General features: G+C 40.3%; 1 protein-coding gene across 5 annotated transcripts in view; it reads left to right on the forward strand.

Annotated features, from left to right (window-relative positions):
• The window catches only part of DTX2 (deltex E3 ubiquitin ligase 2), a 34,437-nt gene extending 32,349 nt beyond the window's left edge, over positions 1-2,088 (forward strand). For 3 of the 5 annotated variants that reach the window (XM_083372734.1, XM_083372733.1, XM_083372736.1), the window contains one exon: positions 362-2,088. In XM_083372734.1, coding sequence (XP_083228860.1) covers positions 362-586 — 225 coding nt within the window. In that variant the 3' untranslated portion in view covers positions 587-2,088. The remainder of the gene's footprint in view (positions 1-361) is intronic. The other 2 variants (XR_014493672.1, XM_083372735.1) reach the window with 2 other exon arrangements.
• Positions 2,089-13,991: the final 11,903 nt, after the last annotated feature.

Genomic DNA, 13,991 nt, shown 5'->3' on the forward strand with positions numbered 1-13,991 from the left:
GCACAATCCGTAGCTTAATTAAACGAAGACTATTAATGATTGTTTAGTATTTTTAAAAAGTTTTTAAATTTTTCACCATGGAAAATTCAGCTTAAATCCAATTCTTCTGATTGAACTGCTTAATAAGAACAGTTCAACAATAGTGCCAGATATTGAGCAGGTGGAGAGTTTCAGAAGCAGAAGTTGGAGAAGTCCTAGAGAGTGCACAGTATGATGATCTCAGAGACGTCTTCCAACTTTACACATGGAATAGAAGTAGAATTTAGATCTCAACAAAGTGAAGTGGGTACATAAAAAAGATTGGAGTCTTCTTCTGTGGAATGTGAGAAGCTTCACGTTAGCCTCTTTCTTTTCTCTCTAGGTGCTGGAACTTTTAAAGGTGGCGTGGAGAAGGCGCTTGATCTTCACTGTGGGAACATCTAGCACAACTGGCGAGAACAACACTGTGGTGTGGAATGAGATCCATCACAAGACAGAGATGACCTCTAACGTCTCAGGCCATGGCTACCCAGACCCAAACTACCTTGACAATGTGCTGGCTGAACTGGCAGCTCAAGGGGTCACAGAAGATTGCCTGAGTCCATGAGTTTAACCTCCCATCTTGGACTGGAGCTGCAGCCAAAAGTGGAGTTTGTCTTCTCCTTGACTATAGGTGCCTCTCGGTTGAGGGTGGCAGCTACAAATCCCCACCTCAGTTGCCTTATGTTTGCTTTCCCTTTTGCTGAGCAATAACACAGTCTCTGAGATTGCCCAGCATGACTGTGAGAGGGTTTACACACACACACACACACACACACACACACACACACACACACACACACACATATATATATGAAGAGATATTTTAAGGGCATTTACAGTCCTGATACAGGTTGGTCATATACAATAAATCTCCCTTTGCTAGGTGAAATACATAAAAGGATGGTGGCTTAATCCTCATATTGTATCCTTCCATATGTGGTTGCACAGGGGTTGAAGATACGCCAAGTGACTGGAAGTGAAGGAACACTACTATTTGTTCCCTCTCACTTTCTATCAAGAATGAGATGCTGCTTTGAGGCAGATCTCTTGAAAGAGATGAGATTTCCCTACTTCAGTGCTTGAACAAAGTCATGTTGTTTAGCAACAAAAGCAGTATTAGAATCTGAAGATATATAGCAACTTTCCACAATTTGCTGTCAAAGTTTGATAGAATATAGTTATGGCTATGACTATTCCAAATAGCATGACAGTGGGTGGTAGCACATAGCAACTTGGATTTTAAAAGAAAGCTGAGTAAGGTTGGACCTGAATATTCTTGCATAAGAGGCTAGGATGAAGTCCCAGGTCTGCAAATCTGAGAAGGCCATTTCTGTTCTGCTGCCAACGAAACTACTTGGATGTGGCCAGGAAGAATTGGGTTTGACTTAGACTTTTTACGTTTTTTTCTAGTCATTGCAAGAAAGAAAGAAGAAAAAGAATAAACATTGTAATTCTACCCAAAAATATCAGTTTGGAATACCAATAGGGAGAATTATCAATTCAATGCAAGGAATTGCATAAACCAGGTGTTTCGCAGATGGTATCTACAATTGCCCAAATAACATTCAAAACTTAATTCAAAATATATAAATGCAGCCACATGAGCCTTCCACATGCAAACTATTGGCCATTCTGTCCTGAAATTTTGTGAATTTCATATAGTTCGGTAAACTTAAATTTGTGATGAGTTTTCTTTTTGCTGTTCTTTAGTACTGATATCAGATAACAACCACACAGCAGTGACCCACACTTGAGAACATTGCTAGCTCCTGAGGTGTTGCCCAGAATTCCAGAATTTTTCAATATCAGCTACTTTTTTGTTATATCCAGGCCCTGTAAAATAACCTTTCAGTTTTCCCATTTTACAGATCTTGTGTGCAGTGTGCAGAGTCATCTAGCAAGATCACAGTTGGGTATATGGTTAAATTTAGGGCTGCTTGCTACAGCTTTTAAGACAAACCCTGAAATAATTATGCTTTATGTAATTGGAGAACTAATTTTTTTTAACTGTATCAGTAAAAACTGGATTCTGTAAGTTGCATAAATTCTTCATATTGGATAACTATATATTTTGCATAATCCACTGCTGCTTATTTAGTTCATCATGGACCGAAGTAAAGATTTGAGACAGTCCTGAAATACATTTTATACAGTTTCATTTGGGATTTCAGCTGTGTTTGTTTCTAAGTATTTTGTCACAGATGTAACCAGGAGAAAGTTTTTCCTAAAAGAAAAAAATTCTGGAAAATTAAGGTTCTCAGAAATCTGAACTTAGTGGCTAGTGCCATATTATGTACTAGTCTAATTACAGAATTATAGCCCATAGTTATAGGGTGATGCAAGTGCTCCTGGACTTCAGTTATTAAGCAGTGCAGTCATTCCATGAGTCGCATCGAACGTTGCAACTTTTTTGCAACAGTCATTAAATAAATCACACACCCAACTTCCCCTATTGACTTTGCTTGCTGGAGCCCCCTGGGAAGATCTCGGATGACAAGACCCTCATGAGGCACAGGGTGCTGTAACATAATTCCATCCTGGTTACCAAGCACCTGAATTTTGATCAAATAGCTACAGGAATGCTGCAACAGTTATAGGTGCGAGAACCTGTCATAAATCACTTAGCAACCACAGTGACTTAATGGCTAATTCTGGACTCAATAACAGTTGTAAGTCGAGGTCTACTTGTAGGTGAAAGAGTCCAGTGCAGTGGTCTTCAAACTTGTAAGACCCTGGCTGGCTGATGAATTCTGGGAGTTGAGGTCTACAAGTCTAAAGTTGCCAAGTTTGAAGACCCTGCTCCAGTGTCTCACATCCCATCTACATGTTGGATTGGAAACATTTTTAACAGAATGAAACTCCAAATTCCTTTTTGTCACTACCAGCTGTTCAAGCAGAAAAATTGCTTGGGATCTACATTTAACATACAGTCAGTAATCTTCAGTCTGAGGACAAAAATTAGGGCCTTGACATTGATTGCTTATCACTGTTTTTAAAAGCAATATTATAATCCATCTATGTTATATTACAATTTTCTTCCCACTCATCCTATAAGAATAAGCATCTTCCTGATTTTCATAATTTATATTTAAAAGTATAAGTAAATACATTTAAAATAATGTCAAAAACAAGGGAGGGGTAAATTGACCTAGCTATCCTAGGTAAATTACAAGAGATAGGAATAGTGGAATTTCTAAAATGGGTGTGGTACATACAATTAGGCAGGGGTCTTCAAGTTTGGCCCTTCTATGACTTGTGGACTTCAACTCCCAGAATTCCTCAGCCAAATCTGGCTGAGGAATTCTGGGAGTTGAAGTCCACAAGTCATAAAAGGGCCAAGTTTGAAAACTACAATTAGGTATTGAAACAAAAAGGCTGTTTTACCAGAGCTGGCCATTAGAGGGAAGTAGAGAGTCACACAGATGGGAAATCAGATCAGTCCTGCAAGATATTTACATTCAAAAATAAAGAATCCTGCTTATCACATTAGAGAGAATCCTGGGTGGAGTTTCTACTTGCAGCAATTCTAATTTCTGGAAATTATCTTCCAAATCTTCCTCTTGGAACACATATCCCAGTGCCAAGTTTGCATTTTGGAATAGTTTTGGAGATGAGCAACCTTTGGCAAAATCTCTGGATTTGGTTTGGTTTCCACTTTTCTATCCTGGTGCTTTTGTCATAGTTCTTCTATCTCTGGAAACTCATATTTTGCTGAGAAGGTGGGGAAGGGGAGATTAACTTCTAGGTCTTTCAGTAAATAAAAATGAGAAAAATGCATTTTAAAGTGGAAAACAAACAAGCTTGCTCACATAACAAAAAGTACAATGTACGAACTTAGAATGGCCTATATATAAAGCGAATACTTAGGATGTGACACCCTGGGTGAATTAGAATGGTCAAGAAAGATGGAAACAAAATCACTTCAGTTGTAACACATCAAAGGTAAGCAGCACCTGCATGCATCTAAGTCTAAGATACATATCTTGATAGTCAAGAGTTTCTTCCTCAAAGTGGCAATATGGCAATGAAGATTCTCGGTCATCCAGTTAAAGTTGTCTGAAAGTTGAATCGTGGCAACTGGACTTACTTTATCATTCTCAATATTCTAGTAACCACACACTACCATAGCTGCCATTTCTCAACAACTTAGTTCCATACACATCACTTCAAAACTTGTCTTAAGGCCATATGTCTTATGTTTTAGCTAAAATGACTAAAATGTAGGAAGCTTCCTGTTGATATGAGAACAATGGGCTAAGCAAGTCTTCCATTGGCTGCAGCTTCCATCCTTTTTACAAGCTGCACATTGGCCATCATTCAATCCCATAATTCCCTGTGAATTCTTCATTCCTGGATTAAGATGCATAAACTTCTTTACATAGAACTAAGTCCTCCAATAGTAAATGAGCATCATGAGCTACTTCTACAGGCAAGGAAGCAAATGGAACTTAATCCAGGAGAGGAGAATTGATAAGAGAATGATGGAACTGAATGACGGCCCTGGTTTGAAGAATGGGTAGGGATTCTGGATACATACATACACACACTTGTGGGTTTCTGGAAATAACAGACCAGTCAGATGTTGGATTAAGCAACTATCCTCAGATTTAGAAAACCTTTATTTTGTTCTCATTAATCATTATAATATATAGATAGTCCTCGTCTAGCAACCAACCGCCTCATTTAGCAACCATTCATAGTTAGGTAAAGGTAAAGGTTCCCCCGCACATGTGTGCTAGTCGTTTCCGACTCTAGGGGCCGGTGCTCATCTCCGTTTCAAAGCCAAAGAGCCAGCGCTTGTCCGAGGACGTCTCCGTGGTCATGTGGCCGGCATGACTAGACGCCAAAGGCGCACAGAACGCTGTTACCTTCCCACCATAGTGGTCCCTATTTCTCTACTTGCATTTTTACGTGCTTTCGAACTGCTAGGTTGGCAGAAGCTGGGACGAGTAACAGGCGCTCACTCTGCTACGCGGCACTCGGGATTCAACCCGCCAAACTGCCGACCTTCTGATCGACAAGCTCAGCGTCCTAACCCACTGAGCCACCGCGTCCCTGCTTCATAGTTAGTGTTGCTGAAAAAGTAACTTTGCAACCAGGCCTCACATTTACAAATTTCACAGATCTGTAACACAAAGGAAAGCTGAAGTAAAATTGTGATGTTAATGATCTTACTTCAGCTTTCCTTTGCTTTATAGACCTGCAACGATCATAAATGCAACAACTGGTCATTACTTTTTCATCACTGTCATAACTGAATGATCACTAAATGAGGACTGCCAGTACTATGTAAGAGATGTTGAGTGTATAATAGGCAGACAAAATGCTGGTATGTGAAAACGTTGGCTGTTCCCCACAAAAAAAAATGAGTCGGAAAAGCAAGGGCTATTAAATGTCTATGGAGATTCTCAGTCATCCAGGTCAAGTGGACTGTCTTTGTTTTTTCTTTGGAGACGTCTCGCTTCTCATCCAAGAAGCTTCTTCGGTTCAGAAGGGAAGAAGCTTCATGGATGAGAAGTGAAACATCCAAAGAAAAGACAAAGTGCAGTTGCCTTTGGCACAAGGGCTACTAACGACAATTTCCAACTTTCATACAGTATGGGAGACGCAGGGTCAATGGGCAGGAAATCAGGTCTTCCCCTAGGCTGCTCAGAGCCATAACCTAGTCCTAGGCTGCTCTGTTCTGAGTGAGGAGGATGAGAAAGGAGCAGGAGGAGGAAGGCTAGAGTATAAAGCAACCAACTGATGGGAGAGTGTGTCTCAGAAATAGCTGCCAAAAGGCTTGGAAAAAGCCATTTGAAATGTTCAAAGAGATTCCACCTTAATGAGCTCACCTTTAAGAGAGGCTGGAACATTCTCATTATTTCTATAATTTACTTCTAATTCTTGCAATAGCATTCCTTAATTCAACTCTGTTTGATTCTTGCTTCGCTGATCCAGCCGGAGCTGGATAGCTGACATTGCATGTTTCAAATTCCATTGTGCTTTTGGTCTCAGGTATGCATTAGAAGTTGGCCCTTTATTTTCTCTCCACCCCAGCTAGTTCGAAAGGCTGGTTTCAGTACTTCAGACTTCCTCCCTCGTAGGACCTTTTGCAACAAGTGTTATGAGATGGAGCGAGGTGATCAGTGGAGTTAAATTTGTGCAGTCATACTTGTCCAAATTGTCCCACGTTTGAATCTAAGCAAATTCAGTAAACCACAGACACACATTATACCGGTAGTTGTGTTGACACAACTTGCTTGCCTTGTTACTAAATTTAAGTTAGTAAACTAACCAACCAAACAAGATTTGTGCGACACTCTAAGGTTGCACTCCTATAAACTATAAAGGTAAAGGTAAAGGTTCCCCCGCACATGCGTGCTAGTCGTTCCCAACTCTAGGGACCGGTGCTCATCTTCAAAGCCGAAGAGCCAGCGTTTGTCCGAGGACGTCTCCGTGGTCATGTGGCCGCCATGACTAGACACCAAAGGCACACGGAACGCTGTTACCTTCCCACCATAGTGGTTCCTATTTTTCTACTTGCATTTTTATGTGCTTTCGAACTGCTAGGTTGGCAGAAGCTGGGATGAGTAACAGGCACTCACTCTGCTACGCGGCACTCAGGATTCGACCCGCCAAACTGCCGACCTAATCGACAAGCTCAGTGTATAAACAAAGTTAAAATGAACTAAGCCTAGCAATGTCTGTGAATGTGATCATTACTGTTGAATTGACTTGGTTTAAGAATATTGTGTGAATGCAGGCAGTGGAACAACAGGTTCCAACAATATTGGCTATTTTAAGAGTCCTATCAGTCAAATAATACTAACAGCATGTGTTAGGAGAGAATGGGAGAAAACAAAAGTCAAACTATTAAGCTTAGTATTACATGTGACTGAACTGCCTAGCACTTTATATGCCCTGTAGCCAGAAGGAGATGATAAATATTAAAATAATGTGAACATGAGGGGAAGGAGGTTTAGTTTGCATGTGCCTGGTCAATCATTATATCCAAATCAGAGCAAGCAAACACACCCTTCAGTTCATCTAGAAAAAAAATAGTTTAATTGTTAATTATTAAACCTCAGGAAACATCTAAAATTGTTAGCTAGTTAAAAATGTGGAGAAAGGCAGACAAAAGCAGAGGGAGAAAGACATGAACAACCATACATGAAAAAGGATTCAGCAAAATTGGAGCAAGTTGGGGAAAGGCAGTAAGAATTATCAGGAAACTAGAAACTAGTTGACAAAACTTTGCATAGAAAGTCAAGATCTGTTCTTGATCATTTGAAAAGTTAGTATATGGAATAATAGTTTTGAATTATGGGAAGGCATGCAGTCTTAAAATAGTTCATTCAGTGATCGTTCAAAGTTACAATAGTACTGAAAATATGACTTATGGCCATTTTTCACAGTTACAACCTTTGCAGCATTCCCATGATCATGTGATAAAATTCAGAAGCTTGGCAACTGATTCATATTTATGATTGTTGCTGTGTCCCAAGGCCATGTGATCACCATTTGCAACCTTGACAAGCAAACTCAATGAGGAATCCAGATTCACTTAACAACCAGGTTACTAACTTATCACCTGCAGTGATTCACTTAACAATGGTGGCAAGAAAAGTCATAAAATGGGGCAAAATTCACTTAACAAATGGCTCACTTAACAACAGAAATTTGGGGCTCAATTGTGGTCGTAAGTCGAGGACTACCTGTATTGCACGTGAATATTGGGGAAACACTTTTTAAGAAACCGAAAACTGACAGAGATAGGCCTAGTAGTCTATTGAATCTGCCCTTTGAGTTCATTTGTTTTTTGTTTTGTTTTTTATTTATTTATTTATTATTTGTAATTATTTTATATTTTATTAATTTTTATTTTTTATTTTAAGATATGCAGATGATACCACTCTAATGGCAGAAAGTGAAGAAGAACTAAAGAGCCTGTTGTTGCGGGTGAAGAAGGAGAGTGCAAAAGTTGTGTTAAAACTTAACATTAAGAAAAACAAGATCATGGCATCCGGCCCTCTCAATTCCTGGCAAATAGATGGGGAAGAAATGGAGGTAGTGACAGATTTTATTTTCCTGGGCTCCAAGATCACCGCAGAGAGGGACTGTAGGCAAGAAATTAAAAGATGCTTGCTCCTGGGGAGGAAAGCAATGGCAAATCTAGACCGCACACTAAAAAGCAGAGACATCACCCTGTCAACAAAAGTGTGTATAGTCAAGGCTATGGTTTTCCCAGTTGCAATGTATGGCTGTGAAAGTTGGACCATAAGAAAGGCTGAGCGCCAAAGAATTGAGGCCTTTGAACTATGGTGCTGGAGAAGACTCCTGCGAGTCCCAGTCAGTCCTAGAGGAGATCAACCCTGACTGCTCTTTAGAAGGCCAGATCCTGAAATTAAAATTCAAATACTTTGGCCACCTAATGAGAAGGAAGGACTCACTGGAGAAGAGCCTAATGCTGGGAAAGGTTGAGGGCAATAGAAGAAGGGGACGACAGAGAATGAGGTGGCTGGATGGAGTCACTGAAGCAGTAGGCGTGAGCTTAAATGGACTCCAGAAGATGGTAGAGGACAGGAAGGCCTGGAGGAACGTTGTCCATGGTGTCATAATGGGTCGGACACGACTTCGCAGCTAACAACAACAATTTTTATTTTATGTTCATATTTTTAATTTTTGTTGGATGCTGAACATGTGTTTATCCCAAGCATGTTTAATCTCAGTTAACTCACTTCTTAATCGTAAGAGCAGTTCAGCTGTGAAACAAATTACTTGGAGAAAGTGGTAGGCCACCATTTTCCAGATGTGCTCAAGCTGCCATCCATCCACATTAATTTGCATTCATGCACAGAGGAAGCAACTGGACTGAGTGGCCCACATGATCCATTGCATCTCTAGGATTCTGTGCTGGAAATTCTGGGAGATGTGAATCCATCGATGGAAATCTGGCTGACCATTGTAAAAACACAAATGACTAAAGGAAGAAAGACCATGAGAATAAATAAATAAAGATGTAACTAGCCCCGTCATTTGGTTGTGGGGGTTGGTTATGGTTCCTGAGTGGGGTAGGGATTGTTTAGTTTCTAAGTGTGATGTGTTTTCCGCAGTGCTTTTTTTGTAAAAGAAAAAGGTGCCGGAACTCACACATGTCATACAACCTGCCTTGCCAACCCTACAAGGTTCCATCCAAAAAAGGTGCCGGAACTCCATTCTGAGCGTTCTATGAGAAAAAAAGCCCTGGTTTTCCGTATTTAATTGTATCTGTCTTTGGGAATGCATAGGGTGTGGGGAAAGGTGAAGCCCCTCCCCCAAGACCTGTTCAACCACAGCATAACTGTCCAAAGTTATAAAACCTGTTCAGCAGTGTTACCTGCTTTACCTGACTGTAACCGGTATGGTAGTGAACGTGGCTACAACCTTTCCCATACCTGTTTAATGGCATTTTTCAAATTTTTGTTCTCACATCTCTCTTTGCTCTTTCTGGTGCTTTCCAAATTCTGTTGGCCAACTGAGGTATTTGATGGTTCCGTAAAATTTGTTGAAGCTTCCACCACAGGTTTGATGGACCATGGCATAGAAAGCCTCAAATAAAAGTAAACTAAGGTCTAGTTGATGTCATTCCCCTTAGTTAAATTATATCTACGATTCTTCTGTGACCTCAAGCAGCAAATATTGCACAGAGACTAGCCCAAAATCAGCCAGGGAATTTCAGTGGTTGAGTATAGACTTCAACCTGTGTCTCCCAGGTCCTAGTCTAATGGCAGGGTCACCGCTCTTACCGCCACAAGGTAGGCCTATTAAACAATGGAGCAGCTTGCCTTTCGGAGTTGTGGGTGCTCTATTGCTGGAGGTTTTCAAGAAAAGATTGGACAACCATTTGTCCAGGATGGTATAAGGAATCCTACCTTGGGCAGCAGGTTGAAGACCTCCAAGATCCCTTCCAGCCTTATGATTCTATGATTATATACTGTATGACTGCAAATCTAACACCATCAGCTACTTTTTAAAGCAGCCATGTCTTCCTGTGGTTGCCCAGAAACTTAAAAAATTAACAGACATTTTGTATTTCCACACCCTCCAAGGTATGTTTTCTGAATTCTCTCCAACATACAGTACTACAAAATCCTGCAGCTGAAACCAAAGATTTCTTTAATCAAATATTTTGATTAATTTGATTGATTGATTGATTTGAGTAATTGAATGAGAAGTCAAAGATAATTCCTTAATCAAAGAAAGTATTTTCTTTCACATAAAAAATAATGTCAAAAACTATAGCTTACATAATTTAGACATAATTATTCTCCAGTGGAATAGAGGCCTGATTTTGATAACATAGCAATATACAACATGGTCCTGGGATAAATTCATATTAAGGATTATATAAATTTCAGATTGATATTTGGCTCATTCATTGAGGTTTGATTCTAATGATTGCCAAATTAAAAGATTCTGAACTTTTCAAATGCATCCCATTGGGCATTTAGAACAGAACAGAACAGAATAGAATACAATAGAATAGAATATATTTATTGTCATTGTGTTTTTCTCACAATGAAATTTAATGCTATCTACAGTGCACACTAGACACCAATAAAAACCACAAATAAAAACATCCATTATATACACACATCCTTCACATTCTATTCACCATTTGGGGGAAATGAGTGGTGAACTAGATGTGCTTATGGGTTCATCCAGTGGGTTCCAGTGTACAGTAATCCTCGCTTACCAACTGCCTTGTTTAATGACCATTTGACATTTAGATGGTGGTGTAAAAAAAGTACGACCAATTGTTGCAGGGTCCTGCAGTCATGTGATCACTGTTTCTGACCTTCGCAACTGGCTTGCAATAAGCAGAGATAATAGAGAAGGCAGAAGTAAAATTGTAGTAAATCACAGTCGCTTGTTTTATTTAATAACCGGGGTGATTCACTTAATCACTTCAGGGGAAATAATCCATAAACCCATCGAGGTCATATGGTTTTCTGTTTAGTGACTGTGGTACCTAGCAACAGACCTGCTGGTCCAAATGCAGTGCTATGTGAGGTCTACCTATACTTATTTTTGCATGGTTAAACCAAATGGGTGGCAAAGCTCCTCATTCACAATTTTGTGAATGAGTGAAAATTTGAACCTGTATCTCCAAGGTCTTAATCCCATAGTGTAACTACTGCACCTTACTTGATATTACTGATATTGTCTAGCTTAACTACCTTTCTTTTTTTTCTCCCCCTTTCAGTCTCATGTCCCCTCATTTTCCACCCCTGTGATGCCCACTTACACTGTCCAGTTAGTGGTTGTTTTCAATTCTCTTGAGAAAGAACAAGACAAACTTGTTTGCTATCGGGGTCAAGATCCTTACAAGGGAAGGGAAGAATGTGGAAAGTTGGCAAAGGGTGGAACAGGGGCAGTTGCTGAAGACAATGTGATAAGGAATTGGCCAGTAGAGTAGAAAAGGATGTTTTTTCCTTACTGACCTTGTCTTCATTTGCACCTTGGACTCTGAGGAACATCCTTTTGTCAGCTTGGGACATCTTCTATTATAGCCAGAAGAAAGTTCTTGAGAAGAATAACCAGCTTCTGTAATGATGGCTGCTTCCCTTCTACTCCTGCTCCTAGTTGCTTGCAAGACCACGGCTTTAGGTGATTATTATTTTATAAAATCATAAAATCATACAGTTGGAAGAGGGTTATTTGGAGCAACTCGATGCTTTTTGGTACTGCTTGATGAAAGGAAAGATCCTGCCCTATCTCAGTGGGCTGATGATGCAATCTTTCCCAACCTGGTATTTTCCAAGCATGTTCAAGTACAACTCATGTCATTACTTGTCTTATTGGAAATGATGCGAGTGTCATCTCGCCTATGTGTAGGATGACTTGGGGAAGATTGCCTAAAATGTCTCTTTCTTTCCTTCCTTCTCTCTCTATCATTGGTGTCCTTTCCTAAATTAAGAGCATCACCTACCATTTTGAATTAAACTTTCCAAGATAAAGATTCTGTCTCTTTTGCTCTGGGCATTAGCAGACATTTAGATGTAAATGTTTGCCAGTAATCATCTTTTGTGATGAGATAGTTAAAAAAATGGAATAATCTTGCAATAATCTGGGCTAAGTAACTATAAGGAAAAGGTTCCCCCGCACATGCGTGCTAGTTGTTTCTGACTCTAGGGGCCGGTGCTCATCTCCGTTTCAAAGCTGAAGAGCCAGCGCTTGTCCAAGGACGTCTCCGCGGTCATGTGGCTGGCATGACTAGATGCCAAAGGCACATGGAGCGCTGTTACCTTCCCACCGTAGTGGTCCCTATTTTTCTACTTGCATTTTTACGTGCTTTCGAGCTGCTAGGTTGGCAGAAGCTGGGACGAGTAACAGGTGCTCACTCTGTTACACGGCACTCGGGATTCGACCCGCCAAACTGCCGACCTTCTGATCGACAAGCTCAGCATCCTAACCCACTGAGCCACCATGTCCCTTACTAAGTAACTAAGTACAAGCAAAAACTGGGTGGCTATGTTCACATAATGTGCTGAATCTGCTTCCTGAATTAACCTATTTTCTGTGTTCAGAAATACATCCATCCATAAATGAAACAGACTGGGCTTGGACAATACTAACCTAACTTAAGCTTTTACTTGCACGGTTAAGTGGATTGTGTTTAAATACAAATGTCAATATTATAAAATGAATTTGGAGAAATGTGTGGAAGATATGCTCTGCTTTCCTTTCCAATGACATTCCACTTCCATGTCAGCACAGAGCTCTGGGTAGGTGAGGTGGCTGGCTTAATCCTCTTAGATGCTGGAAGAAGGGAGGGATGGTGGGTATTCAAATGGAAACTCAAATAAGGTAGTCAGACAGTCCAGGGGATGCTATAAGGTTAAACAGTAATGCTTGGAATTGATACAAGGAGAGAATCCAGAGAAATTCCTGATAGAACAATCAATCAGTGGAACAGCTTGCCTTCAGAAGTTGTGGCTGCTCCAACACTGGAGCTTTGTAAGAAGAGATTGGACAGGCATTTCTCTGAAATGGTATAGGGTTTCCTGCTTCAGCAGGGGTTGCACCAGAAGAACCCCAAGGTCCCTTCCAAATCTGTTATTTATCTATTATCTGTTACAATAGATGGATAATGGTCATCTGGGCCGAATATGATTCCAGATATGGAAGATTTTCTATCCAAGTTAGGTTTTTAGGTATTTAAGAGGAAAATTTGGTCGTGTAGTTTTTGTTTTTAAACTTTTGCTCCCAAGGAAATAGGGCTTTGGGACAGTAGGGGGGAGGGGAATTAAAGAGAGAAGCATTCTTTATGAATGAATGAACCTTTATTGTCAAAGTACAACCATGTATACATTGAGATTGGCTGAGCCTCCCTTCGTGCCCCCACCCCCAACTCACAGTGACAACAAACCCTCCATCTTATTACACCATGTGAGCTAATTGCAAAACACACCAGCCTTGCAAGTCAATAATACATAAAATTTATAAAATTATTTCCCATTCAGGAGCCTGACAGCCCATGGATACTTTCCTTAAATCTAAAAAAAACTATGTTTATGATACATATATAATATGGCAATCTTCTCCTTAAATGGGGAGCTGTTTGATATTCTTTCTGATTGACAGGCTATAGGGAGCACTACCATCGAAAGAAAGGGGATAGTGTCCTCTCTTTCCCATCCCAGGATAATCCTGAAGAACGGCTTTTCTACTAAGTGGCACAAAAGGGTGTAAGGGGATGGTCCATGGTGGCTCTTTGGGTCAAAAACGTTGACCAGAGTTTGTTTTTTTTATTAGGGGGCATATTTACATGCCTATACCCTTTTGATCCATTTTTGTAACAGCAGAAGAATATGAAAGCAAGAGATAAACTTCCTTTGACATTCATAAGAAGAGCTTATGGAAGCCAAGCAGGCAGGCAGTCAAGTCTTAGTGCAACGCCATGAGACACAGTCTCTCCTGAACTTCAGGTCACCAAGCTAACTCAG

Source organism: Vipera ursinii, assembly GCF_947247035.1.
Source record: "Vipera ursinii genome assembly, chromosome: 1".
Classification (NCBI taxonomy): Eukaryota; Metazoa; Chordata; class Lepidosauria; order Squamata; family Viperidae; genus Vipera; species Vipera ursinii.